Source organism: Oncorhynchus mykiss, chromosome 3, assembly GCF_013265735.2.
Source record: "Oncorhynchus mykiss isolate Arlee chromosome 3, USDA_OmykA_1.1, whole genome shotgun sequence".
NCBI lineage: Eukaryota > Metazoa > Chordata > Actinopteri > Salmoniformes > Salmonidae > Oncorhynchus > Oncorhynchus mykiss.
In genome coordinates, this window is record NC_048567.1 from 11,445,868 (window position 1) to 11,465,324 (window position 19,457).

At 42.8% G+C, this 19,457-nt stretch overlaps 1 protein-coding gene across 3 annotated transcripts; it reads right to left on the minus strand.

Moving 5' to 3' along the window:
• Positions 1-3,390: 3,390 nt before the first annotated feature.
• On the minus strand, positions 3,391-8,499 carry LOC110509245 (rap1 GTPase-activating protein 2). 3 transcript variants are annotated; one of them, XM_021590198.2, is made up of 19 exons: positions 7,898-8,499; positions 7,714-7,746; positions 7,455-7,545; positions 7,029-7,064; positions 6,868-6,915; positions 6,383-6,580; positions 6,163-6,260; positions 5,987-6,065; positions 5,818-5,871; positions 5,536-5,619; positions 5,338-5,438; positions 5,049-5,178; positions 4,762-4,947; positions 4,601-4,672; positions 4,430-4,516; positions 4,020-4,175; positions 3,844-3,930; positions 3,709-3,734; positions 3,391-3,630 (listed from the first exon to the last, which is right to left on the minus strand). In XM_021590198.2, the coding sequence occupies exons 1-19, from the start codon at positions 7,966-7,968 to the stop codon at positions 3,531-3,533; spliced, it is 1,737 nt and encodes a 578-aa protein (XP_021445873.1). In that variant the 5' UTR covers positions 7,969-8,499; the 3' UTR covers positions 3,391-3,530. The 3 variants fall into 3 exon arrangements, with proteins under 3 accessions (XP_021445873.1, XP_021445874.1, XP_021445872.1); XM_021590199.2 differs by having other exon boundaries at positions 6,383-6,574; positions 7,455-7,548; positions 7,898-8,496; XM_021590197.2 differs by having other exon boundaries at positions 7,455-7,548; positions 7,898-8,496.
• Positions 8,500-19,457: the final 10,958 nt, after the last annotated feature.

Sequence of the window (19,457 nt, forward strand, 5' to 3'; positions counted from 1 at the left end):
ACCACCTGAATACTGATCTTCAACTAGTTGTCATAAACCACCTGAATACTGATCTTCAACTAGTTGTCATAAACCACCTGAATACTGATCTTCAACTAGTTGTCATAAACCACCTGAATATTGATCTTCAACTAGTAGTATTAAACCACCTGAATACTGATCTTCAACTAGTTGTCATAAACCACCTGAATACTGATCTTCAACTAGTTGTCATAAACCACCTGAATACTGATCTTCAACTAGTTGTCATAAACCACCTGAATATTGATCTTCAACTAGTTGTCATAAACCACCTGAATATTGATCTTCAACTAGTAGTATTAAACCACCTGAATATTGATCTTCAACTAGTTGTCATAAACCACCTGAATACTGATCTTCAACTAGTAGTATTAAACCACATGAATATTGATCTTCAACTAGTTGTCATAAACCACCTGAATATTGATGTTCAACTAGTTGTCATAAACCACCTGAATATTGATCTTCAACTAGTTGTCATAAACCACCTGAATATTGATGTTCAACTAGTTGTCATAAACCACCTGAATATTGATCTTCAACTAGTTGTCATAAACCACCTGAATACTGATCTTCAACTAGTAGTATTAAACCACCTGAATACTGATCTTCAACTAGTTGTCATAAACCACCTGAATACTGATCTTCAACTAGTTGTCATAAACCACCTGAATACTGATCTTCAACTAGTAGTATTAAACCACCTGAATACTGATCTTCAACTAGTAGTCATAAACCACCTGAATATTGATGTTCAACTAGTTGTCATAAACCACCTGAATACTGATCTTCAACTAGTTGTCATAAACCACCTGAATACTGATCTTCAACTAGTAGTATTAAACCACATGAATATTGATCTTCAACTAGTTGTCATAAACCACCTGAATATTGATGTTCAACTAGTTGTCATAAACCACCTGAATATTGATCTTCAACTAGTTGTCATAAACCACCTGAATACTGATCTTCAACTAGTAGTATTAAACCACCTGAATATTGATCTTCAACTAGTTGTCATAAACCACCTGAATATTGATCTTCAACTAGTTGTCATAAACCACATGAATATTGATCTTCAACTAGTTGTCATAAACCACCTGAATATTGATGTTCAACTAGTTGTCATAAACCACCTGAATACTGATCTTCAACTAGTTGTCATAAACCACCTGAATATTGATCTTCATTTGTTTTTTCTTGAAGGTTGTGTCATCTTTAAAAATGTATTTTTATATCAAGAACATTTTCAACCATCCAGCACAGATCTGTTTGGCCAAATCTCCTGGAGAGAAAGCAGGATTTTCTTTCCATCCCTATTTTAAAGAGATTGATCCCAAATGACAAAATATTGTCTCCTTACCTTCAAAGCAGTCTATGGACAAGCAGATTCCAATCTATGATTTGGTTACCCACTACCATCAACCATTAATAGTAACATTTCCTGTGCAGAGCCTTGATGTAGTGTTAACACTCCTCTCCATGTGTCTCATACAACTTTCCACCTGATAACATGGATCAATCCCAGCTTCCAACCGTCCCACTGTTTTTAGCATTTGCCTGTCTCTCTACCTCATTTAATTACTGTGTCAAAGTGTCAAACTACCTAAAACTGTGTACAGAAAACATGTTAGCATTCTTCACATTACCTACCCCAAAAAAGTAACAACGTAGTCAAATTTGGAGTGTTCATTTAATGTTCAAAGCATCCTGAATAAACCTAATTTTCCACCCTGGTAATAGGCCTAAGCCATGTCAAAATACATAGAATTTCAGGATATTCACTTTAAAACAGTAAACCCCCAGTCCCTCGTCTATGGATTGGCCAGGGGGCAGTGACATTCACATAGCAAATCTCACTCCAAACTGTCTTCAAATGTGGCAGCCCTGAATTGTTACAATGCTCTAAAATAGTAAAATAGTAATACATATTGCATGACTTCGTTATCATACATTTACTACAATGATGTACACATATTAACATTGAAAATATTCTAAAATAATATATCTGTATTACTTGCTATGAAAGCATACATTTCAACATTTTACAGCTTGTACAGTGCATTTGGAAAGTATTCAGACCCCTTTACTTTTTTCACATTTTGTTACGTTACAGCCTTATTCTAAAATGGATTAAATATTTGTTTTTCTCATCAATCTAAGCACAATATCCCATGATGATAAAGTGAAAATACCTTATTTATATTTGTATTCAGACCCTTTGCTATGAGATGCAAAATTGAGCTCAAGTGCATCCTGTTTCCATTGATCATCTTTAAGATGTTTTTTACAACTTGATTGGAGTCCACCTGTGGTAAATTCAATTGATTGGACATGATTTGGAAAGACACCTGTCTGTCTATATAAGGTCCCACAGTTGACAGTGCATGTCAGAGCAAAAACCAAGCCATGAGGTCGAAAGGGATAGTCCGTAGAGCTCCGAGACAGGATTGGGTCGAGGGACAGATCTGGGGAAGGATACTAAAACATTTCTGCAGCATTGAAGGTCCACCAAGAACACAGTGACCTCCATCTTTCTGAAATGGAAGAAGTTTGGAAGCAACAAGACTCTTCCAAGAGCTGGCTGCCTGGCCAAACTGAGCAATCAGGGGAGAAGGGCCTTGGTCATGGAGGTGAACCTCAACCCGATGGTCCCTCTGTGACAGAGCTCCAGAGTTCCTCTGTGGAGATGGGAGAACCTTCCAGAAGGACAACTGTCTCTGCAATACTCCACCTAGAAGGCCTTTGTGGTAGAGTGGCCAAACCGAAGCAACTCCTCAGTAATAAGCACATGACAGCCCGCTTGGAGTTTGCCAAAAGGCACCTAAAGGACTATTAGACTATGAAAAAACAAGATTCTCTGGTTTGCTGAAACCAAGATTGAACTATTTGGCCTGAATGCCAAGCGTCACATCTGGAGGAAACCTGGCACCCTCCCTACGGTGAAGCATGGTGGTGCCAGTATCATGCTGTGGGGATGTTTTTCAGCGACAGGGACTGGGAGACTAGTAAGGATCGAGGGAAAGATGAACAGAGTAAAGTACAGAGAGATCCTTGATGAAAACCTGCTCCAGAGTGCTCAGGACCTCAGACTGGGGTGAAGGTTCACCTTCTAACAGGACAATGACCCTTAGCACACAGCCAAGACAAAGCAGGAGTGGCTTCAGGACAAGTCTCTGAATGTCCTTGAGTTGCCCAGCCAGAGCCCGGACTTGAACCCGATCGAACATCTCTGCAGAGACCTGAAAATAACAGCTGTAATGGCTGTCAAAGGTGCTTCAACAAAGTACTGAATTTGCAAAAATATCTAAAAACCTGTTTTTACTTTGTCATTATGGGGTACTGTGTGTAGATTGATGAGGGGGAAAAACTATTTCATCAATTTTAGAATAAGGCTGTAACGTAACAAAACGTGGAAAAAGTCAAGGGGTCTGAATACTTTCCGAATGCACTGTACATACAAAGTATCCACTTGGTTATTACTCAAATATACACATAATTCTGTCTGCCTACGTATTCTCCTGGGGACTGGAGTAGTCTTTGACCTCTGTGGAGCCCAGGTTGTCTGTGGGCGGAAAGCTGGGTTCAGGGGGCTTGTAGGCCAACTCACTGAAAGAAAAAAAAAACATCTGTCTGTCTGTCTGTCCATCCATCTGTCTGATTTGTCCGTTCTCTGTAGTGTCTTACCTCTCTCCATCTCTCTCTGTAGCAGCCTGGAGAGGGAGACAAAAACCAACAGGGGTGGTCAGTATTTCCCAAAAACATATCAATTAGATATTCAGTGATAAAAGAGAAAGTGCTTCCATCTTCAGTATGGGTTACCTTGGGCTTCTGTGGGAGTGGCACCCCGCCCATCTTTCTAGGCCCCCCAAGAGTGTCAAAAGAATTACTGCGTACCCTAATGGCTCTCTGCAACAAAGACAGGAAATATGGATGCCAAGTCGAAAACCCACCCTTTCCCCACACTGTAGTGAAAAGCCAAGGATTTCTGACCTCACCTTAAAGTTTTCGATGAACCCTCCACTCCCCTCAGTTACACCCCTCATCCCCTCAGAAGTCGAGAGGGTGGACACAGGCGAATCTCCCATCATGCACTGGGAGCGGGTGGACAGTTCCGCCTGCAGACCCTCCAGGAGGGACGAACGAGTGCGCAGCTTGAAAAGATAGGATGAGAGGAGAGAGGGAGGCAGAGACGGAGGAGAGAAGGAGGCAGCATAGAGGAGTTAAGTAAGAAATGGGGAGCAGAAGAGAGGAATTAGAGAAGAGGAAATACTTGTTTCTTAGATTTCTGTTCCACTTAAAAATATACCAGATTTGCATCTAGAAAGTCTTTGCCTGTGTGCATGTAATGCCTCAAGCATTACTGTATACATTTATAATGGTGTTAGTGTTGTTCTTCTGTGGTTACCTCCAGTCTACTGAACCTCTCAGCCTTATAACAGGAGATCTCTGCATTGATAAGCTTGGTCAGAAGGAACTCTCTCAACAGGGAGCTCTGGAAGATAGGCCAATAGAGACACACTGAGAATGCATCATGGCCTTTACCATGTCACCAAGTTCAGATGTGAATTCTGCTCACCTCTGTGAATATGGGAGGATCAGGGAGGGAGGGACCAAAGGGAGGTACATCCTCTCTGGCTGTGACTGACACCTGCAAACAGACCACTTCCAGGTTTGAAAAAGGCTTTCCATTCAGTGATAAAAGATCAATGTGTCTCTCATTTTGTTTTATCTTCTTACCTGGAACACCCCTCCTCCTCCTGCTTCCTCCCCCTCCCCCTCGTCCCCCACTCTCTTCCTCACCCTCCTGACCACTAGAAAACAGTGCAGGAAGTGTGAGCCGATGACATCAGACAGAAAAGGGGTGTGGCCCTCCTGGTAAACAACAGCAACGATGTCGTTGCCAATGTGTCTCTTCCTCTGTAGCTGTAAGGAGTAATGAGCAGAGGGTAAGCGGGAGCCACTGGAGCTGGGTTGAAGTGATTGACTGTGGGTGAGGATGATTTGGTGTCGTTATTCAGGCTAACCTGTTGTGTATCGCCCTCTGTGAAGGGCAATTTGGTGGACACATGGAACATGATCTCTCTGCCGTGGAAGGAAGTGAAGACCGCATCATTTCCTGTCTGGCCGTGATACACGTCCAAACCTCCTCGGAACCTGGAAGAGAGGGAGGGAGAGAAAGAGGGAAGAGGCAGTCGGGGAGAGGGAGTGACAGTAAGCTGCTGGTATCTTCTTATTCATCTCTTCCTGTTACAATGTCATATTTCTGTCATTTCTCCATAAGGCCATGTCACCATGTAGGTTACTGTACATTACCCAGTGAACCCTTGAAGTGCGACTGTAGCTCCCAAAATAGAGAGGAATTCTTGAAACTCTTCACTTTCCTCATTGTTACAGAGTATGTCCTCCTCTGTCAACTGTAAAAGATAGAGAGAAAATATGAGAGGTAATGTACAGTAGACAAGTGCTACTATTTAATGCTTCCAAGCTTCTGCCTGCATTCCAGTTATTTACCTGTCCCTCTCTCTGATACAAGACACCAAACTTGAAATTCAGAGACACTCTGTGTTCATCAAATGCTGTTATAAGATCTGGTGCCTGAAAGACAGAGAGGGGAAGAGAGAAAGAAAGAAAGAAGCAAAGAGAGGGAGAGAGAGATAGAGAGATAAAGGGGAAGGAGAGAGCACACATTTTTTGTCAAAATGGTCTCAGGGTTTAGAGGTCATTTGAAGAGTACATTCTGTGTAACATGAAGGCCTAAAGCATTTGGGAATGTGTACAGTGAAAAATAAGTACCTTGAGGTAACTGACCACATCAAATCTGGACACAGTCACACTGTCGCATAGCATCTGAAAAGGACATGGTCAGTTTGGGTTTTTTCAATGATGGTAAATGTTTTCAGTAAAAGCACAGTAAAGGTTCATCTAAAATACACACGTCTGTTGGAGAGACTAGTAATGGTACCTTGGCCAGCTCCACAGCAGACGGGATGTTTGGGAACAGAGACACAGAGAAAACCCCATGCATAGAGCATTCCCTCATCCTGGAAAGGAAAGACAGACGTAATAACTGTTGCTCATGGAATTCACCAGGGTGTTTCATTACATTAATTGAATAAATTATATTCTTTCAGATATAACCTCAGGATTACTCTCAGCCTCTTCTCTTCTTCCTCCAAACAGACAGAGAGAAGGAGGGGTCCCAGGGAGGGGTCCACTGCTGTGAACGAGTGATGATACTGACGTAGGAGAGAAAGTTACACAGCTACTATGTATGTATTTCATCATCTTGGATCATAGTCCATCGCTACCATCAAATGGAACAGAATAAGAGTAGTCCTATGGGCGGTACTCTACTAACTCGTGAGCGGAAGAACTCCTGGTAGTATGTGGCCTCGCTGTCTCTCTCCATGATGTCATAGGTCTCTGGGTCTAGTCCATAATGAGAGGATGTCGGACTGGTCTCAGCAAACTTCTGTAGCGGGGGGTCTATCCAGTAACCACCCAGCTTTGGAGGCAGGATCAGAGGAAGGTCACGACCTATCTTCAAAAGCTGAGACTTTCAAAAGGGTGAGATGATAATTAAACGTCTGGTGTATCCAATTAAATGTAGATCTAGCAGTATCCGCAGGATGATGTTTGAACTGACATGCTCATGGTTGCATCAGCAAACCTAATAATGAGTTTTATGAATGCTGGTATGAGTGTTATAACTATAACTATTGTGATGTCGGTGTTTTAGGGAACAAAAATGTCTGTATCGTTGAGAATATTGAAAGGTCAATGTCAACACACACACACGTGTGCACACAAATCTTGACATTATATTTTAGGAGAAAGACTCACCCTCAAAGGCAGAGGGAATTCACAGCGCTGTTCATCTAGCCTGCTGCTCTGATGAAGGAGAGTGAAGGTAACAGTGACTGACTGATTGACTAACTGGGGAGAGAACTGTTGTACACACAGAGACTACACAAAACAGAGAGAGAATGATGCTGTACACTCACCTGCAACTTCTCAATGATCTCAAACAGCTCTGTCACCTTACATGGAAAACACAGACAGTCAGACAGACAGACCAACATACAGAGTCAGACAGACAGACCAACATACAGTCAGACAGACCAACATACAGAGTCAGACAGACAGACCAACATACAGTCAGACAAACCAACATACAGAGTCAGACAGACAGACAGACAGACAGACAGACAGACAGACAGACAGACAGACAGACAGACAGACAGACAGACAGACAGACAGACAGACAGAGACAGAAAGGAGGTTCAGGGAGAAACAGGAAGAGAAAGAGAAACAACGTTAGACAAACACAGATGCAGAGAAATGCAGGGAGACTAAATTAGTGACGTTGTGATCAACAAATGCAAAAAGGATATGATGAAAGACACATTATCACAATTAAGTCCTTTTACCTTCTGGTTGCTGCCAGCAGAAAGGAACGGTTTGGTCTCGCTGGTAGGGGAGTCCGAAATATCCAGAATGCTGTGTTCTAAAGGTTCTGGTCTGCTGCAACAGGTGGAATGACAGAGCAAAGCAATGCAACCCATCACTTTTCCTATTCATCAACTGCAAGTGTATCAAGCTTTAAATCCAGTGTAAAATGACCAGTGAGAAATAAACTACATCTAATGTGGATAAAGGTAAATAAAGGTGTTTTTAAGTTTTTCTCACCTAGTCTCATTTTCACTGATGAACTTGTCCACACTGTGAATAGGGAAAGTGGTAACTCCTTAGACAATGTGCCGCATGACATTAAGAACTACTCCTATTATCAACTATTTGAAGATTTTATTCAGATTCTGACACTAGATCCAAAGCATTTTCATTTGTTCTCAATACTGTGACTGTTACTCACCCTCCATATGCCCCAAAAGTGAAACTTCTCTTTCTGGAGAAGAACTTCTCATTTCTGCTGTCTCTCTCCATCGTTCTGTGTGGGTGTTAGTGCTTGTGAGTGCCAGTGTGCTAGCTATAGTCAATCAGTACTGCCTAGGGATGAATTAAATCACTCCCCTCCCTCTCTCTCTCTCTCTCTTTCTCTCCTCTCTGCCCCCTGCCTCTCACTCATTTAATCTCTATACTTCCTTCCCTATATCCTGCTGTCAGCCAGACGAGCAATATTAACCCCATCTTGGCCGCAGGGACACGCACTGATGGATAACAAACCCCCATGACCCTGCCCTGACATACAGTACATGTATGGACGCAGAGACAGAGGGGTCGCTGGGTATCGATCGCCGTGCTCTAAGACACACAGATAGTGGTCTTACTGACTGGGTGTGTGTAAAGATAGGAATGGTAAATAAATAAATAAACGCATGAGCGATTGCCTCTTTAGACCTGTTACCCTTTGAGTCTGTAGAACCATCAATTATTGACAGCACATACTGAGAGAGGTGCAAGGCAGCGGGAGAGGAGAGGAGAGAGGAGGGGAATGGGGAGGGGTGGTAGTGGAGGGGGAGGGGTGTTGAGGCACCCTGCTAAAGGGGGAATACAAAAGAGGAAGGGAGGTTAGAAATACTGTATCTATGAACACAACATTAAGCTTCATTTGTGCAACAAGGTCAATTATGTTGTGGCATTGGTAGTATTTAAACAAATCTTTGTTATCAAGGTAGATTTTTCATATCAATCAAAAGACCCTTTTCTGTGTTTGCAAATATTTCCGCAGGGGGGAGATGCGCGCCATATTGGAAGTTCTCATAGACGGCCAGCTAAGAAAGCCTCCATTTACATGTTGCTTATGAGTAGATTTATAATAATAATAATAATAATAATAATTAGTTGGGTGCTTACATTTGTCCTATTTCACACATGTACAAGTGTGTGTTATACACATTTGAGAATTGTACATTTGTTCGGTTACTGGCCCAGTACTCTTAACCGCTCAACTACCTGCCGCCTAATTTCACATTACTTAGGGATTATAATTGGATTTTCGCATTCTAGCTAACAACTGCTACATCCAAAATATGTTTTTTAAAGATCACAAACAAATATAATCTTTGCGACTATTCAAGCAATAATCAAAACATTTTAAGTGTATGAGAAACCAAAAAAGTGTTCGCCCAGCAAAACGTCAATCAAAATTCCCTGAACTGTCATTGGCTATAATCCTAAATTTATTCTGCAGAGGTGCGGAAGTTGTTTGTTAGTAGGGTACGTTGTAAACCTCTGATGTAAAGTCCCTTATCTAGGGGACTAGAAGCGGTTCTGGACTGGTTCAGAGTGACCAAAATGTTTGTGTACAGAACGTCTATGAACAGTGCAACGTCAATTGCTTTAAATTCAGCAAAACAGCTCTCCACATTCAGATGGCACCGTTCGCAAGGAGCTGAGATGTAGGCTTTGTAATCTTGCACCTCATTTGCATACGAGTGACTTGTCCATTTTTTTGTCCTATCCAGACAAAGGATCTATTCCGCTGGCTGTGAGCATAGGAGCCCCACTTGCTTTTGAGCCGGGCTATAGAGCCGGGCTGAAACTCAATGAAACTCAAGATTCTCAAATGGAGATAACGTTCGCGGTATTTAGTTTTAGCTATGTTGGATGAACAGATTGCTATACTTCTATATGAAAACCCTTCAGTTGGCATGCTGAATGGCAGTCAATAAACATTATATTTTTGTCACGACTTCCGCCGAAGTCGGCTCCCCTCCTTGTTCGGGCGGCGTTCGACGTCACCGGCCTTCTAGCCATCTCCGCTCCATTTTTCATTGTTCCGTTTGTTTTGTCTTGTTCCCCGCACACCTGGTTTACATCAAATCAAATCAAATCAAATGTATTTATATAGCCCTTCGTACATCAGCTGATATCTCAAAGTGCTGTACAGAAACCCAGCCTAAAACCCCAAACAGCAAGCAATGCAGGTGTAGAAGCCCGGTGGATAGGAAAAACTCCCTAGAAAGGCCAAAACCTAGGAAGAAACCTAGAGAGGAACCAGGCTATGTGGGGTGGCCAGTCCTCTTCTGGCTGTGCCGGGTGGAGATTATAACAGAACATGGCCAAGATGTTCAAATGTTCATAAATGACCAGCATGGTCAAATAATAATAATCACAGGCAGAACAGTTGAAACTGGAGCAGCAGCACGGCCAGGTGGACTGGGGACAGCAAGGAGTCATCATGTCAGGTAGTCCTGGGGCATGGTCCTAGGGCTCAGGTCCTCAGAGAGAGAGAAAGAAAGAGAGAAAGAGAGAATTAGAGAGAGCATACTTAAATTCACACAGGACACCGGATAGAACAGGAGAAGTACTCCAGATATAACAAACTGACCCTAGCCCCCCAACACATAAACTACTGCAGCATAAATACTGGAGGCTGAGACAGGAGGGGTCAGGAGACACTGTGGCCCCATCCGAGGACACCCCCGGACAGGGCAAAACAGGAAGGATATAATCCCACTCACTTTGCCAAAGCACAGCCCCCACACCACTAGAGGGATATCTTCAACCACCAATTGACCATCCTGAGACAAAGCTGAGTATAGCCCACAAAGGTCTCCGCCACGGCACAACCCAAGGTGGGACGCCAACATTCCCAAATCAATTGCATATACAGTATATATTCCTCTGTTCCCCCCATGTCTTTGTGTGGGATTGTTTTGTTACGTGTTTTGTATTGACGCGCCTATCTAGTTTTTCCCCGGATACTATGTTTCAGCCCGGAGTACGTTTAATTGTTAAATATTTTTGCTTATTTGTGACGCTTTGCACTTTTGCCTTTGGCTGGAAGTTTGTTGGACACTGTTGCATCCGTTTGTTGTTGCTTCTGCTGAATAAAGTGTGCGCCTGATCACAACTCTCTGCTCTCCTGCACCTGACTTCTACACCAGTAGATCACAACTCTCTGCTCTCCTGCACCTGACTTCAACACCAGTAGAGCACAACTCTCTGCTCTCCTGCACCTGACTTCTACACCAGTAGATCACAACTCTCTGCTCTCCTGCACCTGACTTCAACACCAGTAGAGCACAACTCTCTGCACCTGACTTCAACACCAGTAGATCACAACTCTCTGCTCTCCTGCACCTGACTTCAACACCAGTAGAGCACAACTCTCTGCTCTCCTGCACCTGACTTCAACACCAGTAGATCACAACTCTCTGCTCTCCTGCACCTGACTTCAACACCAGTAGAGCACAACTCTCTGCTCTCCTGCACCTGACTTCAACACCAGTAGCGCATACTCTGATAATTCCCCCAGTTTGACTGATAAATAAAATATATCAGGAACACATTATACATGTAATTGTATTCATGAACATTGAAGGGAAGAAGTCTGAATTTGCTCAATCTTGTTCTGTTAATCCACCACAAATATTGATTTTGATGGAGACCAAAGTTCACAACTGGTTCCATAGTGGCAACATTCTTATTGATTTCAAGCAGCTCCTTCCTAGAGATCAAGCACAACTCATGGTAACATTGCAGAATCATCCGTATCAGTGAGCTGTTGTGAAACTCCTTCTAAGAATCGACCTTACAAAAAAAGTGACATTTTAAAATCACATGTAACAGATAGATTCTGAAGGGGTTGGGGAAGTTTTCCACTTGAACTTCAAGCCAGCAAAGTCTAGATACCTGGTGCTGAAAAGGAGGAAGACGGTGGACAAGTTCCGGTTCACCATTCAAACCGGTAAAGAGTCTGGGCAAGATGTTTGACAGCAGCCTGAGGGATACAGCATCCATCAAGACATCCAACCAGGAGCTGGGAGTGTGGTTGGCTGCAGTGGACAAGTCAGGTTTACTCGGCAAGTTCAAGGCTTGGATATACCAACATGGTGTCCTCCCACGGAACCTCTGACCCCTCCTGGTTTACAAGGTCCCAATTTCTATAGTCGAGCTAATGGATGGGATTACCACGAAGCCTGAGCAGCACTGCCCTATACAGTCAGAAGAACCAACTGAAGCTACCCATCAGCATGAATGAGGAATTAATGGTGACTCGTACAAAGGAGGTGCTGCAATACAGGGAGTCAAGCAACCCGAAAGTATCCTAGACAGGTATAGAGGTGAGGACAGGAAGGAAGTGGAGGGCTTAGGATGCAGTAGAGCAGGCTGAGTCACGGCTACGGCACAGTGTGCTGGTGGGTAATGTGACTCCGGGAAGAGCTGACCTTGGTAGCATTACTGGTGGTGCAGGAGGAAGTGTGAGCAACAGTTGAGGAGGAGGGAGCCAGCAGGATGGTAGGAATGCAGCAACAAGATGGGAGAAAATGGTGGAAAGCACATGGTCCGAGCTAAGCCTGGGCGATATGGCCAAAATCTCATATCCCAATAAAGGTCATTTCATATGACGATACATATAACGACATAGCACATTTTCTGTAAATTCAATGAATAAATAGTTTATATAAAATGACCATAAGTAAAGGTCTATTTCTTATTACATTTTGAATTATACTCAACAAATAAAGGTACTTACTCATATTTGATTATTTCTCATTTTATTTAGAATCTTTGTGCAAATGTTCAATTAAGCGTTTAACAAAATGTAAAATATTAATGCATAAAATCTAAAGAGGTAAACAGAAAACACTTCAACTATAGTTGCAAACAAAATAAATATAGGCCTAATATATATTTATTTTTTTTTGGGGGGGGGGGTCTTGCCTGTTTGTATGTTATTTTGGTATTAATACGTGTCACATACCAATTTGCATTTGATACCTTGGGTCGAGTGTTAGCGCCAACTCACGAAACCCCCGTTTCTCGACCGTGCAAATTGGGGCCTTGTCTTTGCAGATGTAAGTTGTAATGGCAACTTATCTCCTTCCATCTTCGTGATTTTTGTTATATGGTGTGCCGCGGGCAACAGCCTCTTGCAACGCCTGAGTCGGGGGTTTGTTTTGAGCACTCAACTGTACTTTTTTGGTTGTCATCCGTAGACTCTCTTCGTACTGTTTCACATGATTCTTGCGTAGGTGGTAAAGGAGGTTAGTGGTGTTTAAGCCTGTTGTCAGGACCGGACTGCGGCATATTTTGCAGAGGACGGTTTTCTGGTCCATGTCAGACTTTTCATACCCAAACCACATCCATGCAACTGAAGTAGCCCCTCTTTTAGGTACGGTCTCCGTGCTCTGTGTCACGTTCACTCTCCTCCATGTTTGTTTGTGTTGCAAATTTTCTTCCACACAACTCAAAGCGACGTCCAATTAACAAAAAATATTGGCGTAAAGAGTGTGATTTGCGACATAACAAAATAAATGATAGAGCATAATTTGAAACGATAGATGTTTTTCTATCGTCACACGATATATATCGTCATATCGCCCAGCCCTTTTCCGAGCTGCGGAAGGCCGAGCACCATCGCATCAAGTTCTTGATCCAGGCAGTCTACGATGTCCTGAAAAAGAAAAGAAGAGCCACACACTCTAGGAGCTCAGATGCAATAATTCAATAAACAGCCAAGCTGTCTTCATCAGGGTATAGTCTACAACGTCTTACCAAGCTCATCTAACCTGTTCTGCTGGGGCAAGGATCGATTCACAATCATGCTCTCTGCCTAAAGAGAGGAGTACATCCATTCTCAACTGCTGCTCAAAAGCCCTAGGCGAGGGTCACTACCGCTGGTGCCACAACCTGGTGCCTAAAGCCATTGTGGAAACCATCTGTCAGAATGCAGGTATTATGGTTTAAGACAAAAACACATCTTCAGTGGGATCAGCCACTGCAAGCGCCTCGGACAAGCTAAGTAGGCCATTGCAATCCTCAGAGCCGGGGAAAAGCCAACACCAGCTACCAGAACCTCCACAGGTCTTTTCGCAACAGCTCAAGACTGGGGGCTGAAAGTTGACCTACTAAAGCAGTTCAAGTTCCCAGACATCATCACAGCGACAACACTGAGGCCAGACATTGTGCTGTTTTCCAAAACCTCCAAGCAGGTCATCTTAACGGAGCTCACTATCCCTTGGGAGGACCGCATTGAGGAGGAGAATGAAAGAAAATAGGCCAAAGTACGAGGACCTGGTGGAGCAGTACTGAAGAGCAAGGTCTGAGTCTGTCGAAGTGGGATGCAGAAGGTTCGTAGGTCAATTCTTCTACAGGGCATTGTGACTACTAGGCACCACAGGGAGGAAGGCCATCAAGACAGTGGAAGCCATGCTTTGGCTGTTAATTGTTAATTAACCATGTTACATTTCAGAAATGTCAACTTCAATGGGGTAGGGACGTCCCAAGGATTTTGGATAGCACAGATCCAAGTGCACATTGAGCTGTGCTAGTGTGCAGGTGTTATCTGCTCTGTTAAACCAAATCTAAAAAGAGGGCAATAAACACAGGTTTTGCAAACAGGCTTTGCCTAGATGGTTAGTTTGTCAGAAATGACGTTTCGTAGCAGGTTAGGAGAACTTACACTGCAGGCTCGGATAACAAACGTAGCATGTTTGAAGAATTAGGTTAGATTTGGGAAAAAGGTTAGGGATAGCTAAAATGAAAAATTTCTCAACTTTTGACATCAATTTGATAAACTGTATCCCATCTAGTAACGACCATGCGAAAGTGAGTAGTTTATTTTGAAAACAACGGGCATCCATCTTGGATGTTGTCTCTAGTTCATTTATAAGCTAAGTGCATTCTTCTCCTAAAATGAATACCAACTTTATCCTCTTCATGTAAAAATGAAAAACTGCTGTTGGGTAAACTATACGTCTATACCTGAAAATATATCTACTATGTTCAAAATGTTTTAGCAAAAAAGATTATAACTATTATTGTTTGTAGTTCATGATTAGCCAAAATGCTATAATTTTTTGTCTATAATTGTCGGTTATACGGCCAGCTATATGTTTATTGTGCCAGCCCGACTTCTGCAGCTGTTTATTAACAAATAGGCAATACCAGTTGCTTCTATGATTTCCTAAAAGTTACGTCACTGTTTTAGCAGTATATTACCAAGGTTATCTAATGTACAGTACACCGGGACTAAACCTTGCATTGGGTAGCTTATCCTTTGGAACCAGGATTGATCATCACGTGTTGTTAAAGGGAAAGTTCACCCTAATAAAAAAATGACATTGATTTACTTATCCTGTAAGCAGTCTATGGGAAAGGTATGAAAGCAATCCATGATTTGGTTTAGTTTTCCTAGCAGTTTGCACATGAAAACATTAGCATTTGTGGCGCAAATCCAATACAAGCCATGTGCAATGTTCACTCACATTTTTTGGGGCACAGCAAATTTCAGGTCTGCAGTGCGCAAACTTGAAAAGTCAGTGAAAGGTTAGTGCAACTTCCAGCACACGTTTTCTGTGAACACAGAGGCTGTACACACTTTAAGTTACAGTTTTAACAGTGGCCAAGTAGGCTTCTGTGGCTATTTGTAGACCTACTAGAGTGGGCTACCATCAAAAACAATGGAGAAAATGCAACCCATAACATTGTTATATAGAAATAGCTATTCTGTCATTAAGCCTACAGCAGCAGCCAATGAGTGGTGTTCAATGTAGGCCTAATTCCATGAGACTTATGTTGTTGTGTTGTTTGATGCAAGAAAGCACTTTACAAAATAAAATGCATTATTATTCCCACACCATTATTACAGAGAATCAGACACATTATGCTACCCTCTGCCTTACTGGCCACTTAGCTTATTCAACTCTGTCTCAAAACACAACACTGGCCCTTTAAGACAAAAAAAAAGCTCTTTACCTGACTCGCTTTGCAAAGATGCCTAGGAATGTGCACGTTTGTCCTCTTGTAGGAAGCAATCACTTCCCTATTGCTGACTACAAATGATCTAACAGGGATAAAAACTCACTAACTAGAGAAGGATATGAACTAAATGTGCACACTACATGTGCACACATGTAGCTCTTGTTTTGATCTCAAAACAAGGACATCTACTGAAGAGGGTTAAACCAAGGCCTTATACCTTTTAAAGGGTTAATAAATGATGTTATGATAAACTGTAAGGTTTCCTCTTCAGGAGACCTCTGTTTGTGTTAAAACCTGTTTTGCGTGTTGTGACCTTCAGACACTATCAGAAGGATCCAGACTCCTCCTGTCTGGATCCCACCGTGGTTATCTGGTTTTCTGAGAACACAAGGTTACACAAGAAGATGCTTACACTTGTTCACATTGTTATGACTCTATACTTGTGATGAAAGGTCAAGTTTTGGTCAAACCCACTTCTGAGCTTTTAATTGCTGATAAGATGGTTTCTGCTGACAGGAGGATGTTAGATTTATTAAAATGTTGTTGCCAGGGAAACTCACGCAAGGAGGACTGGGAGAGGCTATATGAGTCTTAGACATTTTGCAGAACTTGGGGAGAACTGTCATATACTGTTATATTGTACTCTGTACCAACTTCTGCCTAAAATTGTATTACTACAGGAGAATTTTAAAACTTCGTCTTTTTTTCCAAATAAAGAGAGAATGTACGCTCACCACGCTGCACCTTGATCCTCTTCTTTTAATGGCCGTGACACTATCAACACAGTCCAGTTCAAAGTAAATGGCACAGATCCATATACAGTTGAAGTCAGAAGTTTACATACACCTTAGCCAAATACATTTAAACTCAGTTTTTCGCAATTCCTGACATTTAACCCTATTTTTGTTTCATCAGACCAGAGGACATTTCTCCAAAAAGTACTATCTTTGTCCCCATGTGCAGTTGCAAACCATAGTCTGACATTTTTATGGCACTCAAGTTCGGTCAGAAACTTGTCCCGAAGCCACTCCTGGCTGTGTGCTTAGGGTCGTTGTCCTGTTGGAAGTACAGTACGGACTCTGTTCTTTGTTCTGTTCATCTTTCCCTCGATCCTGACTAGTCTTCCAGTCCCTGTCATTGAAAAACCTCCCCACAGCATGATGCTGCCACCACCATGCTTCATAGTAGGGATGGTGCCAGGTTTCCTCCAGATATGACGCTTGGCATTCAGGCCAAAGAGTTCAGTCTTGATTTCATCAGACCAGAGAACCTTGTTTCTCATGGTCAGAGCCTGGCGATCCTGCAAAGGCATAAAAGCCTGACGAGCCGGTTGAGGCAGGGAGCCTAGCGATCCGGCTAAAGCATAAAAGCCTGACGAGCCGGCGGAAGCAGGGGAGCCTGGCGTTCTGTCTGAGGCATGAGAGCCTGTAGCGGCACCCGGACCCAACGTCATTCCCGCCGGGAAAAAAACACTCCCTGGGTGAGGCGTTATTCTATGGATCTACAGGTTCCCGCACCTTAGCAGAGGTGACCGGTCCCCACCTGATCCCCGGGATCGTCATCTTGGTCAGCGTCCTGCAGATGGAGCCACGCGTCGGGGAGGGGGTACTGTCACTGTCACGTGTAATCCCCCTCCGACCTCTAGGTCACCAGGCTGCTCGTTAGGGTGCACACCTCTCACCAGCGTTACACGCATAATGACCCTCACCTGGACTCCATCACCTCTTTGATTACCTGCCCTTTATATGTCACTCCCTTTGGTTTCTTTCCCAGTCGTCATTGCTGCTGTTTCATGTCGGTGCGCTGTTTGTGTTTCTGTTTTGTTCATTTATTAATTAAATGTATTCACTCCCTGAACTTGCTTCCCGACTCTCAGCGTACATCGTTACAGGGACCTTCAATGCTGCAGAATTTTTGTTGTACCCTTCCCCATATCTGTGCCTCGACAATCCTGTCTCGGAGCTCTACGGACAAATCTTTCGACCTCATGGCTTGGTTTTTGCTCTGACATGCACTGTCAACTGTGGGACTTTATATAGACAGGTGTGTGCCTTTCCAAATCATGTCCAATCAATTGAATTTACCACAGGTGGACTCCAATCAAATTGTCGAAACTCCTGAGCTCAATTTCGAGTCTCATAGCAAAGGGTCTGAATACTTATGTAAATAAAATGTGCAAACATTTTGAAAAACCTGTTACCGCTTTGTCATTGTGAGGTATTGTGTGTAGATCGACAAGGAAAAAATATATTTAATTCATTTTAGAATAAGGCTGTAATGTGGGAAAAATCAAGGGGTCTGAATACTTTCCGAATACACTATGAACATACTGTGCATCTATAAATACAACATATTTGGCTCCATTTGCACAATAGGGTCAATTATGTAGTACCATTTTAAGTATCATTTCTCACATCAATCAACATTATTTGGGAAAACATGGATTTTTCACAATCAAAAATTCCTTGTGGACAGATGTGAGCTGTTTCCAGGGGCCTGTTGCACAAAAGTAGAATTAAGACATCCGGGATAAATGACTCAGCTGAGCTCAATGAAGCCAAAACATGTGCGTCCAGGCTTAATTGGTTGCACAAAGACCAAGCCAGGATGAGCAGACACGGATTCATTAAGCCAGGTGAAACCAATCCTGGATAGGTGCGCGCTCACGGCTCACTCAAATAGACCCCGCCACAGATCACAGATTAACTGATTTACCATGGCAACTAGAGCCGCGTACTTTTCCCCGTCGGAAGCACAAATCCTCATGGAGGCATACGAGGAGGTAAAAGATATAATTAAGAAGAAAGGCAACACCGCCACAGTGATAAAGCAAAGAGAAAAAGCGTGGCAAAGTATTGCAGACCGCCTGAATGCGTAAGTAGTGCACAATTACACACTCACCGCTCCGCTGAAACATCACAATTACAATTCAAATATTTAATTCACATCTCCAAAAATGCAGTTGTACTGTAATTATGAAACGGTTAAATTTTTTTATTGAAATGCACTGCAGATATGAGTGAAATTGTGTAAAGTAACTCCATCACACTGTATAAAGCTATGATAAAATTTTTGATATTTTTACTGAAAACAAGACAAAAATACCAAGTGATTTTTTGCAGTGTGACTCCATTAAGTGTGTGTGTGTGTGTGTGTGTGTGTGTGTGTGTGTGTGTGTAGATTAAACATGAACGGGCCAAAACGGACATGGCAGCAGGTCAAAATCAAATACAAGAACATTCTGCAGAATGGTATGGTCCCTGACTAATATTTAACAAAGCACAAGCATATATTGTACCCAGAAGGTGCCTGCTCACACATTGTCTGTACTGTTTTAGCAGTGAAAAAGAATACCCACAGACAAGGCACGGGTGGTGGGTCACCAAAGGCTGACCTTACCCCAGCAGAGGACATGATGGCCTTGGAGCTAAATAAAGGCAGGCCCGTCTTAGAGGGGATCCCTGGGGGGAAAGAGACGAGCATAGGTTCCTCCCAAGATGCCACCCGCTTCATTCAAGGTATGTCCTTCCATCTCTACATGGGATACAACCACATTCATATTGAATCAATTTGGACTGTCTGACTTTGGTTTACCTATTGCCTTGCAGTGTCTGGCAGCACTGTGTTCCTGTTAGAGCCACCAGCACAAGCACCAGACGATGCTGATCCAGTGAGTACTCCATCAAAGGCATACTGTAGGCCTGGCATGTCTTGTCTACTAGCTTCAATATGAATCCGATTAAATGTGATAGGGTGAAGGC

Bases quoted from the DNA above. Each gene is read 5' to 3' on its own strand.
- LOC110509245 (XM_021590197.2), bottom strand. From the start codon at position 7,968: ATGGAGAGAGACAGCAGAAATGAGAAGTTCTTCTCCAGAAAGAGAAGT. The intron at 5,620-5,817 runs GTACTTATTTTT...TCTGTCTTTCAG, and splicing joins ATGTGGTCAGTTACCTCAAG to GCACCAGATCTTATAACAGC. The intron at 5,439-5,535 runs GTAAATAACTGG...TATCTTTTACAG, and splicing joins TGTATCAGAGAGAGGGACAG to TTGACAGAGGAGGACATACT.